The sequence below is a fragment of the Coturnix japonica genome, chromosome 1, assembly GCF_001577835.2.
Source record: "Coturnix japonica isolate 7356 chromosome 1, Coturnix japonica 2.1, whole genome shotgun sequence".
NCBI classification, from domain to species: domain Eukaryota; kingdom Metazoa; phylum Chordata; class Aves; order Galliformes; family Phasianidae; genus Coturnix; species Coturnix japonica.
The window spans coordinates 560,793-576,932 of record NC_029516.1 but is presented as its reverse complement, the minus strand read 5'-3'; the positions used below and the strand labels follow the sequence as shown (position 1 = coordinate 576,932).

At 53.1% G+C, this 16,140-nt stretch overlaps 2 protein-coding genes across 4 annotated transcripts in view; one reads left to right on the top strand and one right to left on the bottom strand.

Annotated features, from left to right (window-relative positions):
- The window catches only part of PPP6R2 (protein phosphatase 6 regulatory subunit 2), a 51,334-nt gene extending 45,307 nt beyond the window's left edge, over positions 1-6,027 (bottom strand). For all 3 annotated transcript variants that reach the window (XM_015851489.2, XM_015851711.2, XM_015851570.2), the window contains exon 1: positions 5,916-6,027. The gene's annotated coding sequence lies outside the window, so the exon portion shown is untranslated. The remainder of the gene's footprint in view (positions 1-5,915) is intronic.
- LOC107323953 (acetolactate synthase-like protein) overlaps positions 1,091-16,140 on the top strand; it is a 19,680-nt gene continuing 4,630 nt past the window's right edge. The window contains exons 1-3 of the mRNA XM_015883950.1: positions 1,091-1,162; positions 6,672-6,720; positions 7,529-7,647. Coding sequence (XP_015739436.1) covers positions 1,091-1,162; positions 6,672-6,720; positions 7,529-7,647 — 240 coding nt within the window. The remainder of the gene's footprint in view (positions 1,163-6,671; positions 6,721-7,528; positions 7,648-16,140) is intronic.

Below are 16,140 nucleotides of genomic sequence, written 5' to 3'. Positions count from 1 at the left end.
TGAGGGTGCAACGCAGCACCAAACAGCCATTAACCTTCAGTCCAGGAGGGCAGATGCAGTGGGCTGAGGCCTCCAGCACACACAGATCTGAACAGCATCGGCCCCACCAGCAGCACAGATATCCACTGTGTAGGTGACCAACCTCGATTAGTCAGCCCATCTCCCTTTGTAGTGGGAGCATCTTTGTGGCCTCCTCTGGACCCTCCCCAGCAGCTCCCTGTCCATCCTGTATTGGGGGCCCAATACAAGACCTGGATGCAGTGCTGCAGATGGGGCATCCCAGAGAGGGACAACCCCCTCCCTGTCCCTGCTGGCCACCCCTCTGCTGATGGAGCCCATGATGCCATTTGCTCTCCAAGCTGTAATAGCACCCTGCTGGCTGCTGCTCAGTTCTCCATCCACCAGGACCCCCAGGTCCTTCTCTGCAGGGCTGCTCTCAAGCTCTGCTCCTCCCAGTCTCTATATATGGCTATAAGGCAAACAGCACCAGGAGGGAGATGTGCATTAGAGCTGAACTGAAAGCCAGCATTCAGAGCTCTGCAGTCTGTGAAGCAAAGTGCTGGTTGAGCACAAACTGGGCGCCCTGCAGCTCAGGAGCTGAAGTGCCAGCGCTCCAATAGGACTGTTTGCTGTGCTGGGTGTGATTGAATGCAACACAAACTTGTTAGCACTGTTACCTCTCCGCATTGAGCCGCCCAGGGTGCGGAGCCAAAGCAGGCAGCAGAGCAGCAGCTTTGTGACACGGGATGGGATGAACCGAGGACGCATCGCACTGCAAACTCAGAGCAATCAAATGAGAACCACACCTTATTTAAATGCAGACAGACAGAGCTGCTCTCTTCCTCCTCTACTCTGTGGCCGCACGTTCTCCTGTTGGCACCTCCAGGGATGGGGAACCCTCAGCTCCACCTTGGGGTGAAGGAATTTCCCCTCCCATCTGACCCCAACCTCTTCCCATTTAAAGCCATTCCCCCCTCGTCCAGTTTCCAAGCTGACAGCTCACAGCCTCAGCCTTTAAAAGGGAGAAGAGTGACATCCCATGGGGTACCCAGGGACCTGCTAAAGGGATAAAATGCATCAATGAGCGACTATGGAAGCGCAGCCTTCCTCCATCCAGCCCATGTGGGATTATGAAACTGAAGCAAGCCACGGGTTCTGCCAGGTATGGCAATGAAAAGGAAGGAAATAGCAAATAACACAGATGAGAACTGAAGGAATCCTTGGGATAGACCCAGCAGATGTGTATAAACCGACCACCCCCCAACCAGAGCTGAAGCTGGCGGAGGTTCCTCCCTTCACCCAGGGTAAGTAAAGAGTCCGGAGCTGCGTCTCGTGCCTTAAAGAGCTTCTTGAACTTGGTCCTTTAACCATCACTATCGCTTCTCACGCCTTCTGCTTTCCCCTTCTGCACAGTGAGGAGTGTTTTGAGCAGCGACGTCACGCTTCCAAGCAGGGTCTGAACTCCACACGTGACGTCTGGCATCCAAACGCTGCAATAAATCCAAGCTTTGCTCATGTGGTCGATTTCACTTCGGTTGTGAAGCTTCATTTCCCCATCATGGATCTGTGTCTGAACTGTTGTCCCAGGCCGGAGCGAACACATAGGTATAAATAGCCAAAGCATGGAGGAATAATGTCAATATTGGCCGCTGTGCTGCTGGCTGCCTCAGCAGATCAAAACAAGGAGTGGGGGGGGAGTGGGAGGAACGTGGGGAGGAAGGAGGAAAGCGCAGTTAAAGAGACAAGCAGCTCAGAAACAGCACAGACATGAAATGATATAAGTTGGCTTCCAATAGCGCCCAGTCTAAGGCAGCGCTCAGAATCCTTTGTCGGTCACATAGAGGCTCCATTCTGTCCACGATCCTTCCATAAACCCGCTGGTATCCCTGGGTTTCCCATAAGGAGGAGGTAAGAAACAGCCCGATGGATTCTCAGACCCGTCATGAAGAACACAAAGTGCTGCTCCTATCAGCAGGGCTGGAAGCAGAGCCCTGACCTCACCCCTATCACACAGCATAACACCCCCTGCTCTCCTCTGTTAGGTTTCCAATCACCTCCCATACAACAGAGCGACCACAGCTCCCCTGGCTGCTCCTCCTGCCACGGCTCCCATTAGTGCCATGAGCTGCTCAGCTCAGCCTCAACACTGTGCCCACCGACCCCCCCTGTGCCCACCAACCCCCCCTGTGCCCACCACCAGCCCCCTGTGCCCACCAACCTCCTGTGCCCACCGACCCCCCTGTGCCCACCCAGCCCACTGTGCCCACCCAGCCCATCACTGCTCACCCTGCTGTTATCCCAGCAGCCTTTCCCACCCCAACACACTCTACTATCCCCCATCATTCCCACTCACAGCGCTGCTCCCAGCTATTCCCCTTTGGGCACCAACACCTCAGACTCCAAACCAGCTCGTTAAGAAAAACACCATCCCATGCACAACATCATCATATTCCACACCATATAAACCACAGCTTTGACACTCAACACCTCACAGGCCTCTCGTGAACCAGAAGGAGACAACCAGCCCATCTCCCCTTTACATTGAATGGCTTTCAGTGCAGGGATCCTACAGCAGAGCTGAGCACTTTTGGTTTCTCTTTGCCACCTCAGCTGACAGCCCTATAAATGCCAGCAGCAAATCAGAGCTGTGCTACCTGGAAGGGACCCCATCCATCCATCCCTCCATCCATCCATCCCTCCATCCATCCATCCCTCCATCCATCCATCCCTCCATCCATCCCTCCATCCCTCCCTCCATCCCTCCATCCCTCCATCCATCCATCCCTCCATCCCTCCCTCCATCCATCCCTCCATCCATCCATCCCTCCATCCCTCCATCCCTCCATCCATCCATCCCTCCATCCATCCCTCCATCCCTCCATCCATCCCTCCCTCCATCCCTCCCTCCATCCATCCATCCCTCCATCCCTCCATCCCTCCATCCATCCATCCCTCCATCCCTCCATCCCTCCATCCCTCCATCCATCCATCCATCCATCCCTCCATCCATCCATCCATCCCTCCATCCATCCATCCCTCCATCCCTCCATCCATCCATCCCTCCATCCCTCCATCCCACCATCCCTCCATCCCTCCATCCCTCCATCCCTCCATCCATCCATCCATCCATCCATCCATCCATCCATCCATCCATCCCTCCATCCATCCCTCCATCCCTCCATCCATCCATCCCTCCATCCATCCCTCCATCCCTCCATCCCTCCATCCATCCCTCCATCCATCCCTCCATCCCTCCATCCCTCCATCCATCCATCCCTCCATCCATCCATCCATCCCTCCCTCCATCCATCCCTCCATCCATCCATCCCAGTTGATCCCCATCCATCCCATCACAGCAAACCGAGGTCAGCTCCAGCTATTCCCACTATAGAACAGATACTTGCAGCTCCCTAAGGTGGGGTTTCGAATCCAAATGCATTGGGGATAAAAGAGCGTGTGTCTAAAGATAGATCCCTCCGTGATTCACTTCTATTCCACAGCCTCCAATGGGATGAACTAGGAACAAATACAGCCCAGCCCTCCCACAGCACAACCAAACAGCCCTGCTCCATCTGCTGCCCTATCCCGGCCTTTATAGGACGGGTCCCATATATCCAACATAGGGCTTCACACCTTTAGGGTCCCATATATCCAACATAGAACCTCACCTTTGGGTCCCATATATCCAACACAGGACTTCACCTTTGGGTCCCATATAGGTTGGGTGACAACCACCCATCCCACAGTCCCATATATCCAACACAGGGCTTCACACCTATAGGGTCTCATATATCCAACACAGGACTTCACCTCTAGGGTCCCATATAGGTTGGGTGACAACCACCCATGCCACCCTATGGCCCCATATATCCAACACAGCACTTCACCTTTAGGGTCCCTTATAGGTGAGGTGACAAGCACCCATCCCACCCTACAGTCCCATATATCCAACACAGGACTTCATCTTTGGGTCCCATATACATAAAACAACACTTCACCTTTAGGGTCCCATATACACAACACAGGGCTTCACCTTTGGGGTCCCATATACACAGCACTTCACCTTTAAGGTCCCATATATCCAACACAGCACTTCAGCTTAGGGTCCCATATATCCAACATAGGGCTTCACCTTTAGGGTCCCATATATCCAACACAGCACTTCACCTTTGGGTCCTATATATCCAACACAGGACTTCACCTTTAAGGTCCCATATATCAATCATAGGACTTCACCTTTAGGGTCCCATATATCCAACACAGCACTTCACCTTTGGGTCCTATATATCCAACACAGCACTTCACCTTTACGGTCCCATATATCCAACACAGGGCTTCACCTTTGGGTCCCATATAGATTGGGCAAGAACCACCCATACCACCCTATGGCCCCATATATCCAACACAGCACTTCACCTTTAAGGTCTCATATATCCAACATAGGACTTCACCCTTGGGTCCCATATAGGTGGGGTGACAACCACCCATCCCACCCCATGGTCCCATATATCCAACATAGGGCTTCACCTTTAGGGTACCTTATAGTTTGGGTGACAACCACCCATCCCACAGTCCCATATATCCAACACAGGGCTTCACACCTATAGGGTCCCATACATCCAACATAGGGCTTCACCTTTAGGGTCCCATATAGGTTGGGTGACAACCACCCATCCCACCCTATGGTCTCATATATCCAACACAGGACTTCACCTTTAAGGTCTCATATATCCAACATAGAACTTCACCTTTGGGTCCCATATATCCAACATAGGGCTTCACATTTAGGGTCCCATATATCCAACACAGCACTTCACCTTTGGGTCCTATATATCCAACACAGCACTTCACCTTTAGGGTCCCATATATCCAACATAGGACTTCACCTTTAAGGTCTCATATATCCAACATAGGACTTCACCTTTAAGGTCTCATATATCCAACATAGGACTTCACTTCACCTTTAGGGTCCCATATATCCAACACAGGGCTTCACCTTTAGGGTCCCATATAGGTAGGGCAACAACCATCCATGCCCCCCTATGGTCCCATATATCCAACACAGCACTTCACCTTTAAGGTCCCATATATCCAACATAGGACTTTACCTTTAAGGTCCCATATATCAAGCACAGGACTTCACCTTTAGGGTCCCTTATAGGTTGGGTGATAACCACCCATCCCACAGTCCCATATATCCAACACAGGGCTTCAATCCTTTGGGTCCCATATATCCAACACAGCACTTCACCTTTAGGGTCCCATATATCCAACACAGGGTCCCATATAGGTTGGGTGACAACCACCCATCCCACCCCATGGTCCCATATATCCAACACAGGGCTTCACCTTTAGGGTCCCATATATCCAACACAGCACTTCACCTTTGGATCCCATATATACAACACTTCACCTTTGGGTCCCATACAGGTTGGGTGACAACCACCCATCCCACCCTATGGCCCCATATATCTAACACAGCACTTCAGCTTTAGGGTCCCATATAGAGACCTCACGTATATATACATATAAGATATAATACACCATGATACAAGGGGGTGTTGCTACGTTAGCGGCCGTACCACCCTCCTAATGCTTTACACCATTAATCAGACCACAACAGACTCAAGCAATGGACGAACCCTATATATGGACGAACCCTATATATGGACGAACCCTATCGGTGCTGTGTGACCCCAAACCCACCCCCATACCCCCCATACGGAGCCGTATAACCGAGCACGACCCTGTTTTTCTCACATAACCCCCATATAAAGCGGGTCCTCGCTCCGACCCGACCCGGTTGAGTGCCCGGTTCCTCACACAACCCTATAGCGGGTATAGGATCACATCGGGCCCCAAGCACGGAGCCCTGCAGGCCGCGGCCCGGTGACAGCTCGGTTCCGGGGTCTCACCTGCTGTTCGTGCCGCTCCTACCGGGGGTCCGGCTCGACCCTCCGGCCCGCGGTGAGGCGCTGCCTGAAGGCGAGGTCCCCCCGCGGGCATAGGGCCGAGGAACGACGAGGGGAGACCTATAGGCTGATCATATGGGCACTATCCCTAATGGGGGCTAAGGGTGTCCTTTGGGGTCCTGACCCCCTTAAGGCTGCCCCCCACATGCGTAATCCTCAATGGGGTTTCCTATAGGGCCATAGGGTGTCCCTTTGGGGTCCTGGCCCCATTAGATTTCCCCCATATCTCATAGGGGTTCGCTGTTGACTTGTAGGGTGCCCCTTTGGGGTCCCATCCCCATTAGGTGCCCCCCATATCTCATATGGGTTCCCTATTGACTTTGTAGGGTGTCCCTTTGGGGTCCCGACCATCATTTAGGAGTGCTCCATATTGATATCACATAGGTGCGTTCTCATATACTAGAGAGCATGTTTGAGCTTAAGAGTGGCCTCACTAGGCTCTTGGGGTCCCCTTGACACGCCATTCCACTGGTGCCTAAACCGCCACACTCACGTGGATCTGAGGAAACAATAAAGGGGATACATGATAGGTATAGACCTAATGACGGGGCGATGCCAACTTTGAGGGGTCCGTAGAGCCATTAGCGTTCCCTCGGATTACGCATCAGTACTCATTATGGGTTTCCTTTAGGAGGAGCTGTCAGCGCGCTGTCTTCTTGCGGGTGCTAACAGATTAACATTAGGTTCTCTGCCTCCAAGACTTTAGTCAAATTGATCAATAGGAGATACGTTATAGTTGAGAGCATTGGTAGGTAGTGCCACACACATCAGCTGAGCGAGTGGCAGATCTCCATTTGAGGCATGCCCGTCCCTCTACCTTTTTCTAAGTCCATAGGGGTTTTCATTACTCTTTGTATCTTATGAGATAGCGAGACGAAAGTCCATTTCGCGCGAGATCATACCGTCGCCTGACCTTTAACGGCTTTTCACCCCATATCTCATATGGGTTCCCTATGGGGCTGTAGGGTGTCCCTTTGGGGTCCCGACCCCATTAGGTGCCCCCACATCTCATAGGGGTTCCCTATGGGGCTATAGGGTGCTCCTTTGGGGTCCATCCCCATTAAGGTGCCACCATCGCAAAGGGGTTCCCTATTGACTTGTAGCGGTACGCCTTTTGGGGTCCCAATCCCCTTTAGGTCCCCCCATATTCAATGGGTTCTATAGGCCATGGGTCCCATTTGGGGGTCTCGACCCCATTAAGGTCCCACATCTCAATGGGGTTTTCCTATTCGACCTTGTAGGGTGCCCCATTGGGGTCCCATCCCCATTAGGTGCCCCCACATCCCATAGGGGTTCCCTATTGACTTGTAGGGTGCCCCTTTGGGGTCCCGTCCCCATTAGGTTCCCCCATCTCCCATTGTTCCCTATGGCGCCCCATAGGGGTTTGTCCCCATCCCCTTTGGGGTCCCGACCCTATAGGTGCCCCCACATCTCAATGGGCGTTCCCTATGGTGGTATAGGGTGCCCCTTTGGGGTCCATCCCCATTAGGTCCCAAATCTCCCATTGTTCCCATGGCGCCCATAAGTGTTTGTCCCATCCCTTTCTGCTCCCATAGATCCCCATGGATCTCCTCCCACCGTTGCTCTAGTACTCGCCGTCCTATTGTTGGCGCTGACCTTGGCCCTATTGGGGGCAGCCCATCACTTGGGCCTCATCTACCAGCTCTTCCATAAGGTGGGATTAAAAGACCCCCCACCCTATAACCCGATCTACCGCCATAAACCGCCCCTTTCTATCCCTATAACCCAACAACCCCCCAACCCTATAACCCATCATCCAATAAACCCCACTTCTGTATCCCAATACGACCTCTCCCATTTATACCCACCTATAACACCATCTATCCCATTCAACCCCCTTCTGTAATCCCTATAGAGCCAAGCGACCCCCACCCTATAAACCATCTATCCATTAAACCCCCCTCTCTAATCCCTAATCAAGACAACAATCCCACCCTATAAACCCATCTACCCCATAAACCCCCTTCGTATCCTATAGACCCTCCCCATTTACCCCCAACCCTATAACCTATCTATCCCATAAACCCCTTCTGTATCCTATAGACCAAAGACCCCCACCATATTAAAAACCCCCCAAAAAATCCCTATCCCATAAACCCCCTTCTGTATCCCTAGACCAACGACCCCACCTAATAAACCCCATCTTATCCATAAACCCCCTTCTCTATCCTACTAGACCCCTTCCTCATCTTATACCCCCACCCTAATAAACCCTATCCTATCCCATTCCACCCACCCCCCTTCTCTATCCCTATAGACCACCTCCCATTTATCGTCCCCACCCTAAACCCCATCTATCCCATCAACCCCTTCCTAATCCTATAGACGCCTCCTCCAACAAACCCCCCACCCTATAAACCCAACCCACCCCCCACTATACCATCTATCCCATAAACCCCCCTTCTCTTGTCGCCCCTAATAGACCCCTCCCCAAAACCCCCACTATAACCCAACCACCCCCCACCCGCTATAACCCCATCTATCCCATTGGACCCCCCTTCCTATCGCCTATAGACCAACGACCCCCCACCCTATAAACCCCACTATCCCATAAACCCCCCTTCTCTATCCTATAGACCTCCCATTTCCTTACACTTATAACCCCATCTATCATTCCACCCCCCTTCTCTATCCCTATTAGACCCCAACCACCCCCACCCTATAGACCGCATTATCCCCTTGGAGCCCCCTTCTCTATCCTAATAGACCCTCCCCTATAACCCACCCTATAACCCAATTATCCCATAAACCCCTTGTTATCCTTATGACCCAACCCAAACCACCCCCCAACCCTATAACCCCAATCTATCCCATAAACCCCCCTTCCTCTAATCCTATAGCCCAACGACCCCCCCACCCTATAACCCCAATCTACTCCCATAAATCCTTCTCTATCGCCTAACAGACCCCTCCCCATTTATTCCCACCCTATAACCCCATCTATCCCATTGGGACCTCCTCTATCCTATAGACCCTCCCCCATTTATCCCCCACCCTAAACCCCTCTATCCCATTGGACCCTTCTCTATCCTATAGGCCAAACATCCCCCCACCTAATAACCCATCTTATCCCATAAACCCCCTTCTCTATCCCTATACGACCCTCCCCATTTATCCCCACCCTATAACCCTCTATCCATTGGACCGCCCCTTCTCTCTCCCTATAGACCTCCCCATTTATCTCCCACCCTATAACCCATCGTCCCATTCAGATGACTAACTTAACCGCCTCGCTGGTGCCTCGAGTCTGGATACATAACGACTCAGCCTGCTGATCACAGCGAGGTTCATAAGAATCACATGTTAACTACGGTCGACTCGTTCGCCCCCAACCCTATAACCCCATCTATCCATTGGACCCCCCCCTTCTCTATCCTATAGACCCCAACATCCCCCCCACCCTATACCCCATCTATCCATTCACCCTTCTCTATCCCTAATAGACCTCCCCAACACCCCCGCACCTATAACCCATCTATCCCATAAACCCCCTTCTGTATGCCCTATAGACCCAACGACCCCTCCACCTATAACCCCACCTATCCCATAATCCCCATCTATCCCATACACCCCACCTATCCCATAACCCCCTATACCCCATCTATCCCATAATCCCCCTTCTCTATCCTTGAAGACCTCCCCAACAACCCCACCCTATAACCTACAACCCCCCACCTAATAACCCATCTATCCATAAACCCCTTCTCTATCCCGTAATAGGACCCTCCCATTTTACCCAGACCCTATTAACCCATCTACTCCCATAAAACCCCTTCTCTGTCACTATAGACCCCTCCCACAACCACCCCCCACCCTAAAAACCAACATCCCCCACCCTATAACCCATCTATCCCATTCCACCCTTCTGGTATCAATACAGACCCCTACCACTACAGCCCCACCCTATAACCCCATCTATCCCATTCAACCCCCCTTCTCTATCCCTATAGACCCCTCCCCATTTATCCCCACCTATAACCCCATTATCCCATAAACCCCCATCCTACCCCTATAAGACCCCAACCACCCCCACCCTTAAAAACCCACAACCCCCCACACCCCAAAAACCCATCTACCCGTTCAGTCCCCCTTCTCTACCTATAGAACCCTCCCTACAGCCCCACCCTATAACCCATCTATCCCATTCACGCCCTTCTTGTCCTAATAGACCCAACACACCCCACCACTATAAACCCATCTATCCATAAAACCCCTCTCTATCGCTATAGACCGCCTCCGCTATGACACCCACCATACCCCATCTATCCCATAAAACCCCCCTTCTCTATCCCTTGAGACCCCTCCCCAACAACCCCCCACCCTATAACCCTACAACCCCCCACCCTATAACCCCATCTATCCCATTCACCCCTTCTCTATCCCTATAGACCCCTCCCCATTTATCCCTCCCCATACACCCCATGTATCCCATTCATCCCCTCTCTATCCCTACAGACCCCTCCCCATTTATCCCCCACCCTAATAACCCATCTATCCCATTCCACCCCTTCTCTATCCCTATAGACCCCTCCCCATTTATCCCTCACCTTATAACCCCATCTATCCCCCCCCACTCTGGCCCCCTATAGCCCCACCTGGCCCCTATAGCCCCCACTCTGCCCCCTATACCCACTCTTACCCCTTATAGCCCCCACTCTGCCCTATACCCCCACTCTGCCCCCTATAGCCCCAATGCTGCCCCTATAGCCCCAATGCTGCCCCTATAGCCCCCACTCTGCCCCTATAGCCCCCATTCAGCCCCCTATAGCCCCCACTCTGCCCTATATCCCCCATATCTGCCCCTATATCCCCCATATCTGCCCCTAAATACCCCATATCTGCCCCTATATCCCCCATATCTGCCCCTATATCCCCCATATCTGCCCCTATATCCCCCACGTCTGCCCCTAATAGCCCCCACTGTGCCCCTATCGCCCCACTCTGCCCCTATAGCCCCCACTCTGCCCTATCCCCACTTTACCTCCCTATAGCCCCACTCCTCCCTATACCCTCACTCTGCCCCTATACCCCATTCGCCCCCTATAGCCCCCACTCTACCCCTATAAGCCCCCCATCTGCCCCCTATAGCCCCCACTCTGCCTATAGCCCACTCTGCCCCTATGGGCCCCCCTCTACCCTCTACCCCCATTCAGCCCCTATCCCACTTCTGCCCCCTATATCCCCTATAGGCCCCTAATATCCCCTATATCCCCTATAGGCCCCCAACCAACCCATAGGCCCCCATTCAGCCTATAGCCCCCCCTCTGCCAATATACCCCCCATTCAAGCCCCCTATAGACCCACACAGCCCTATAGACCCACACAGCCCCTATAGACCCCACACAGCCCTATAGACCCACACAGCCCCTATAGCCCATCCTACTCCTACATCCCACTCTGTCCCTATGTCCCTATCCTGCCCCTATACCCCCACTCTGCCCCTATAAGCCCCCACTCGTTCTCTACCCCTATACCCCCTATCTGCCCCTATATCGCCACTCTGCCCCCTATATCCCCATTCTGCCCCCTATACCCCCCACTCTGCCCCCTAATATTCCCCTACTCTGCCGCCCTATAGCCACTGTATCTACCCCCTATAAAACCCCCCATTCCCAGCCCCCTATAAGCCCCCCTCTAATGACCAATGTAAGCCCCCGGCACTCTGCCCCCTATACAACCACCCTACTCTGCCCCCTATAGCCCCCACTCTACCCCCTATAGCCCCCACTCTGCCCCCTATACCCCCACTCTGCCCCCTATATCCCACTCTAACCCCCTATACCGCTCAATACCCCCCTATACCCCACTCTATCCCCCTATACCCCCCTCTGCCTATACCCCATCTGCCCTATACCACTCTGCCCTAAACCCCCCACTCTGCCCCTATACCCCCACTCTGCCCCTAACCCCCCATCTGCCCCCTAAGACCCCCCACTCTGCCCCCTATACCCCCATTCTGCCCCCTATAGCCCATCCTTGCCCCTATCACGCCCCACCCTATAACCACCATCATCCCATTGGGACCCCCTTCTCTATCCCTATAGACCCTCCCAACATCCCCCCACCCTAATAACCATCTATCCATAAAAACCCCCTTCTTTATCACTATAATAGACCTCCCAACACCCCACCCATAAACCCATCTATCCATAAACCCCCCTTCTCTATCCTATACGACCCTCCCCATTTATCCCCCACCCTATAACCCATCTATCCCATAAACCCCCCTTCTCTATCCCTATAGACCCCTCCCCATTTATCCCCCACCCTATAACCCCATCTATCCCATAAACCCCCCTTCTCTATCCCTATAGACCCCAACAACCCCCCACCCTATAACCCCATCTATCCCATAAACCCCCTCTCTATCTATAGACCAACAATCCCCACCCTATAACCCCATCTATCCCATAAACCCCCCTTCTGTATCCCTATAGACCAACGACCCCCCACCCTATACCCCATCTATCCCATTCAAAAACCCTTTCTGTAATCCCTATAGACCCCTCCCCATTTTATCCCCCACCCTATCACCCATCTATCCCATTGGCCCTACGTCCTTCTCGTATCCCATAGACCCCTCCCATTTACCAACCACCCTATAACCCATCTTATCCCATAAACCCCCTTATCTCTAATCCTCTAAACCCAAAACCCCCACCCTAATAACCCCATCTATCCATTCAACCCCCCTTATCTATCAATATAGACCTCCCATTTATCCCCGCACCCTATACACCCATCTATCCCATTCAATCCCCCTTCTCTTCCCTATAGACCCCTCCCCAACGACCCCCCCTATAACCCCAATCTAATCCCATAAACCCCCTCTGCATCCTATAGACCCCTCCCCATTTATTCCCCACCCTATAACCCCATCTATCCCATAAACCCCCTTTCTTCTATCCCTATCAGACCCTCTCCCAACGAGACCCCCCACCCTATAACCCATCTATCCCATAAACCCCCTTCTCTATCCCTATAGACCTCCCAATTTATCCCCCACCCTAATAACGCCCATCCTATCCCATAAAACCCCCCTTCTCTATCCTATAGACCTCCCAACGACCCCCCACCCTAATACCCCTCTATTTCCCATAAACCCCCTTCTCTATCTATAGACCTCCCCATTTATCCCCACCTATAACCCATCTATCCCATTCAACCTCCTTTCTGTATCCTATAGACCCCTCCCCATTTATCCCCCACCCTATAACCCCATCTATCCCATTGGACCCCCCTTCTCTATCCCTATAGACCCCTCCCCATTTATCCCCCACCCTATAACCCCCAATCTATCCATTAACCCCCTTCTCTATCCTCAGACCCCAACAACCCCCCACCCTATAACCCCATCTATCCATTCGACCCCCCTTCTCTGCCTATAGACCCCTCCCATTTATCCCCCACCCTATAACCCCAATCCCTATCCCATCAACCCCCCTCTCTATCCCTAAGACCCCTCCCCAACACCGCCCACCCTATTAACCCCATCTATCCCATAAACCCCCCTTCCTGTATCCCTATAGACCAACGACCCCCCACCTACAACCATCTATCCCATTCAAGACCCCCTTCTCTATCCCTATAGACCCCAACATCCCCCCACCCTATAACCCATCTATCCCATAAACCCCCTCTCTATCTATAGACCCTCCCATTTATCTCGGGGAGTACCACCCTATAACCCCATCTATCCCATTCGACCCGCCCCTTCTCTATGCCTTGAGACCCCTCCCCAAAGACCCCACCCCTAAAAACCCAATCCCACCCCCCACCTATAACGCCATCTATCCCATTGGACCCCCCTTCCTATCCTACATAGACCCTCCCCCTATAACCCCCACCACAACCTACACACAACCACGCCAACCCCACACCCACCTATAACCCATCTATCCAATTCGACCCCCTTCTATCCCTATAGACCCTCCCCATTTATCCAAACCAAAATCACCCATCTATCCCATTCAAGCCCCCTTGTGTATCAACTACAGACGCCCTGCCCCTATGAACCCCCCACCCTATAAACCCCATCAATCCCATTGACCCCCTTTCTATCCTATAGACCCAACATCCCCACCACCCTATACATCTACTCCCATAAACCCCCTTCTGTATCCCTATAGACCCCTCACCCTATGACCCCCACCCTATAAACACCCCATCTATCCCATTGCACCCCCTTCTCTATCCTAATCAACCCTCCCCACCACCCCCCACCTATAACCCCATCTATCCCCATTCAACACCTCCCTTCTCTATCCTATAGACCCCTCCCCATTTACCCCCCCCTATAAGCCCATCTATCGCATTCACCCCCTTCTGTATCCCTATAGATGCCCCTCCCATTTATCCCCACGCCTATAACCCCATCTATCCCATTAAAACCCCCTATCTCCTATCCCTATAGACCCCTCCCATTTATCCCTCCCCATAACCCACTATCCCATTGGACCCGTCTTCTCTACCCTATAGACCTCCCAACCACCCCCTCACCCTAAAACCTACAACCCCCACCCTAAAACCCATCTATCCCATTCACCCCCCCTTCCTCTATCCTTGAGACCTCCCAAAGACCCCCCACCCTAAAAACCCAACCACCTCCCACCCTATAACCCCATCTCTCCCATTGGACCCCCCTTCCTATCCCTACAGACCCCCCCCCAACAACCCCCACTTGCTATAACCCTATCAACCCCACCCTAACCCCATCTATCCCATTCAACCCCTTCTCTATCCCTATAGACCCCTCCCCATTTATCCCCCACCCTATAACCCCATCTATCCCATTAAACCCCCTTCTGTATCCCTATAGACCAACATCCCCACGTATATACCCATCTATCCCATAAACCCCCTTCTCTATCCCTATAGACCCTCCCATTTATCTCCCACCTATAACCCATTTATTCCCATTGTACCCACCCTTCTCTGTGCCCTATAGACCCTCCAACACCCCCCACTCTATAAACCCAACAACCCCCACCCTATAACCCCATCTATCCCATAAACCCCCCTTCTCTATCCCTATAGACCCCTCCCATCTATACCCCACCCTTATAACCCCCATCTACCAGTAAACCCCCCTTTCGCTATACCCTATAGACCCTCCTCTCTATACCCCCCCTATAACCATCTATCCATTCAACCTCCTTCTGATATCCCTATAGACCCCTCCCCATTTACCCCCCACCCTATAACCCCATCTATCCATAAACCCTGCCCCCTTCCTGTAATCCCTATAACCCCAATACCCCCCCCTATAACCCCATTATCCCATTTGGACTCCCCTTCTCTATCCCTATAGACCCCTCCCATTTTATCCCCCACCCTACTAACCCCATCATCCCATTCAACCCCCATTCTCTCAATGCCCTACAGACCCCACACAACCCCACCCTAATACCCAACCCCCTATAGACCCCACTCTTGCCCCCTATAGCCCCATTCTGCACCCTATAGCCCGCCACTTGCCCCTATAGCCCCCACTCTGCCCCTTATAGCCCCCACCTCCTGCCCTATAGCGCGCCCACTCTGCCCCCTATATCCCCACTCTGCCCCCTATACCCCCACACTGCCCCCTATAGCCCCCACTCTGCCCTATAGCCCCCCCTCTCCCCCTATACCCCCACTCTGCCCCTATAACCCCACCTCTGCGCCCTATAGCCCCCATCCGCCCCCCTAATAGCCCCCAATCTGCCCCCTATTAGCCCCCTATCGCCCCCTATAGCCCCCACTACTGCCCCCTATAGCCCCACTCGCCCCCTATATCCCCACTCTGCCCCTATACCCCCCACTCTGCCCCTTATAGCCCCCCTCGTGCCCCCTTATATCCCCACTCCTGCCCCTATACCCCCCCCTCTACCCTCTAATACCCCACTCTACCCCCTATACCCTCCATTCCCCCCCTATATCCCCCACTCTGCCCCCTATACTCCTCACTCTGCCCGCCTATACCCCCATTCAGCCCCCTATAGCCCCCGTCCTCTGCCCCTATATCCCCCCTCAGCCCCCTATAGCCCTACATTTCTGCCCTATAGCCCCACTCTACCCCTATTACCCCCACTCTGCCCCCATATCCCCCTCACCCTCTATAGCCACCATTCTGCCTCCCTATACCCCCACTCTGCCCCTATATCCCCCC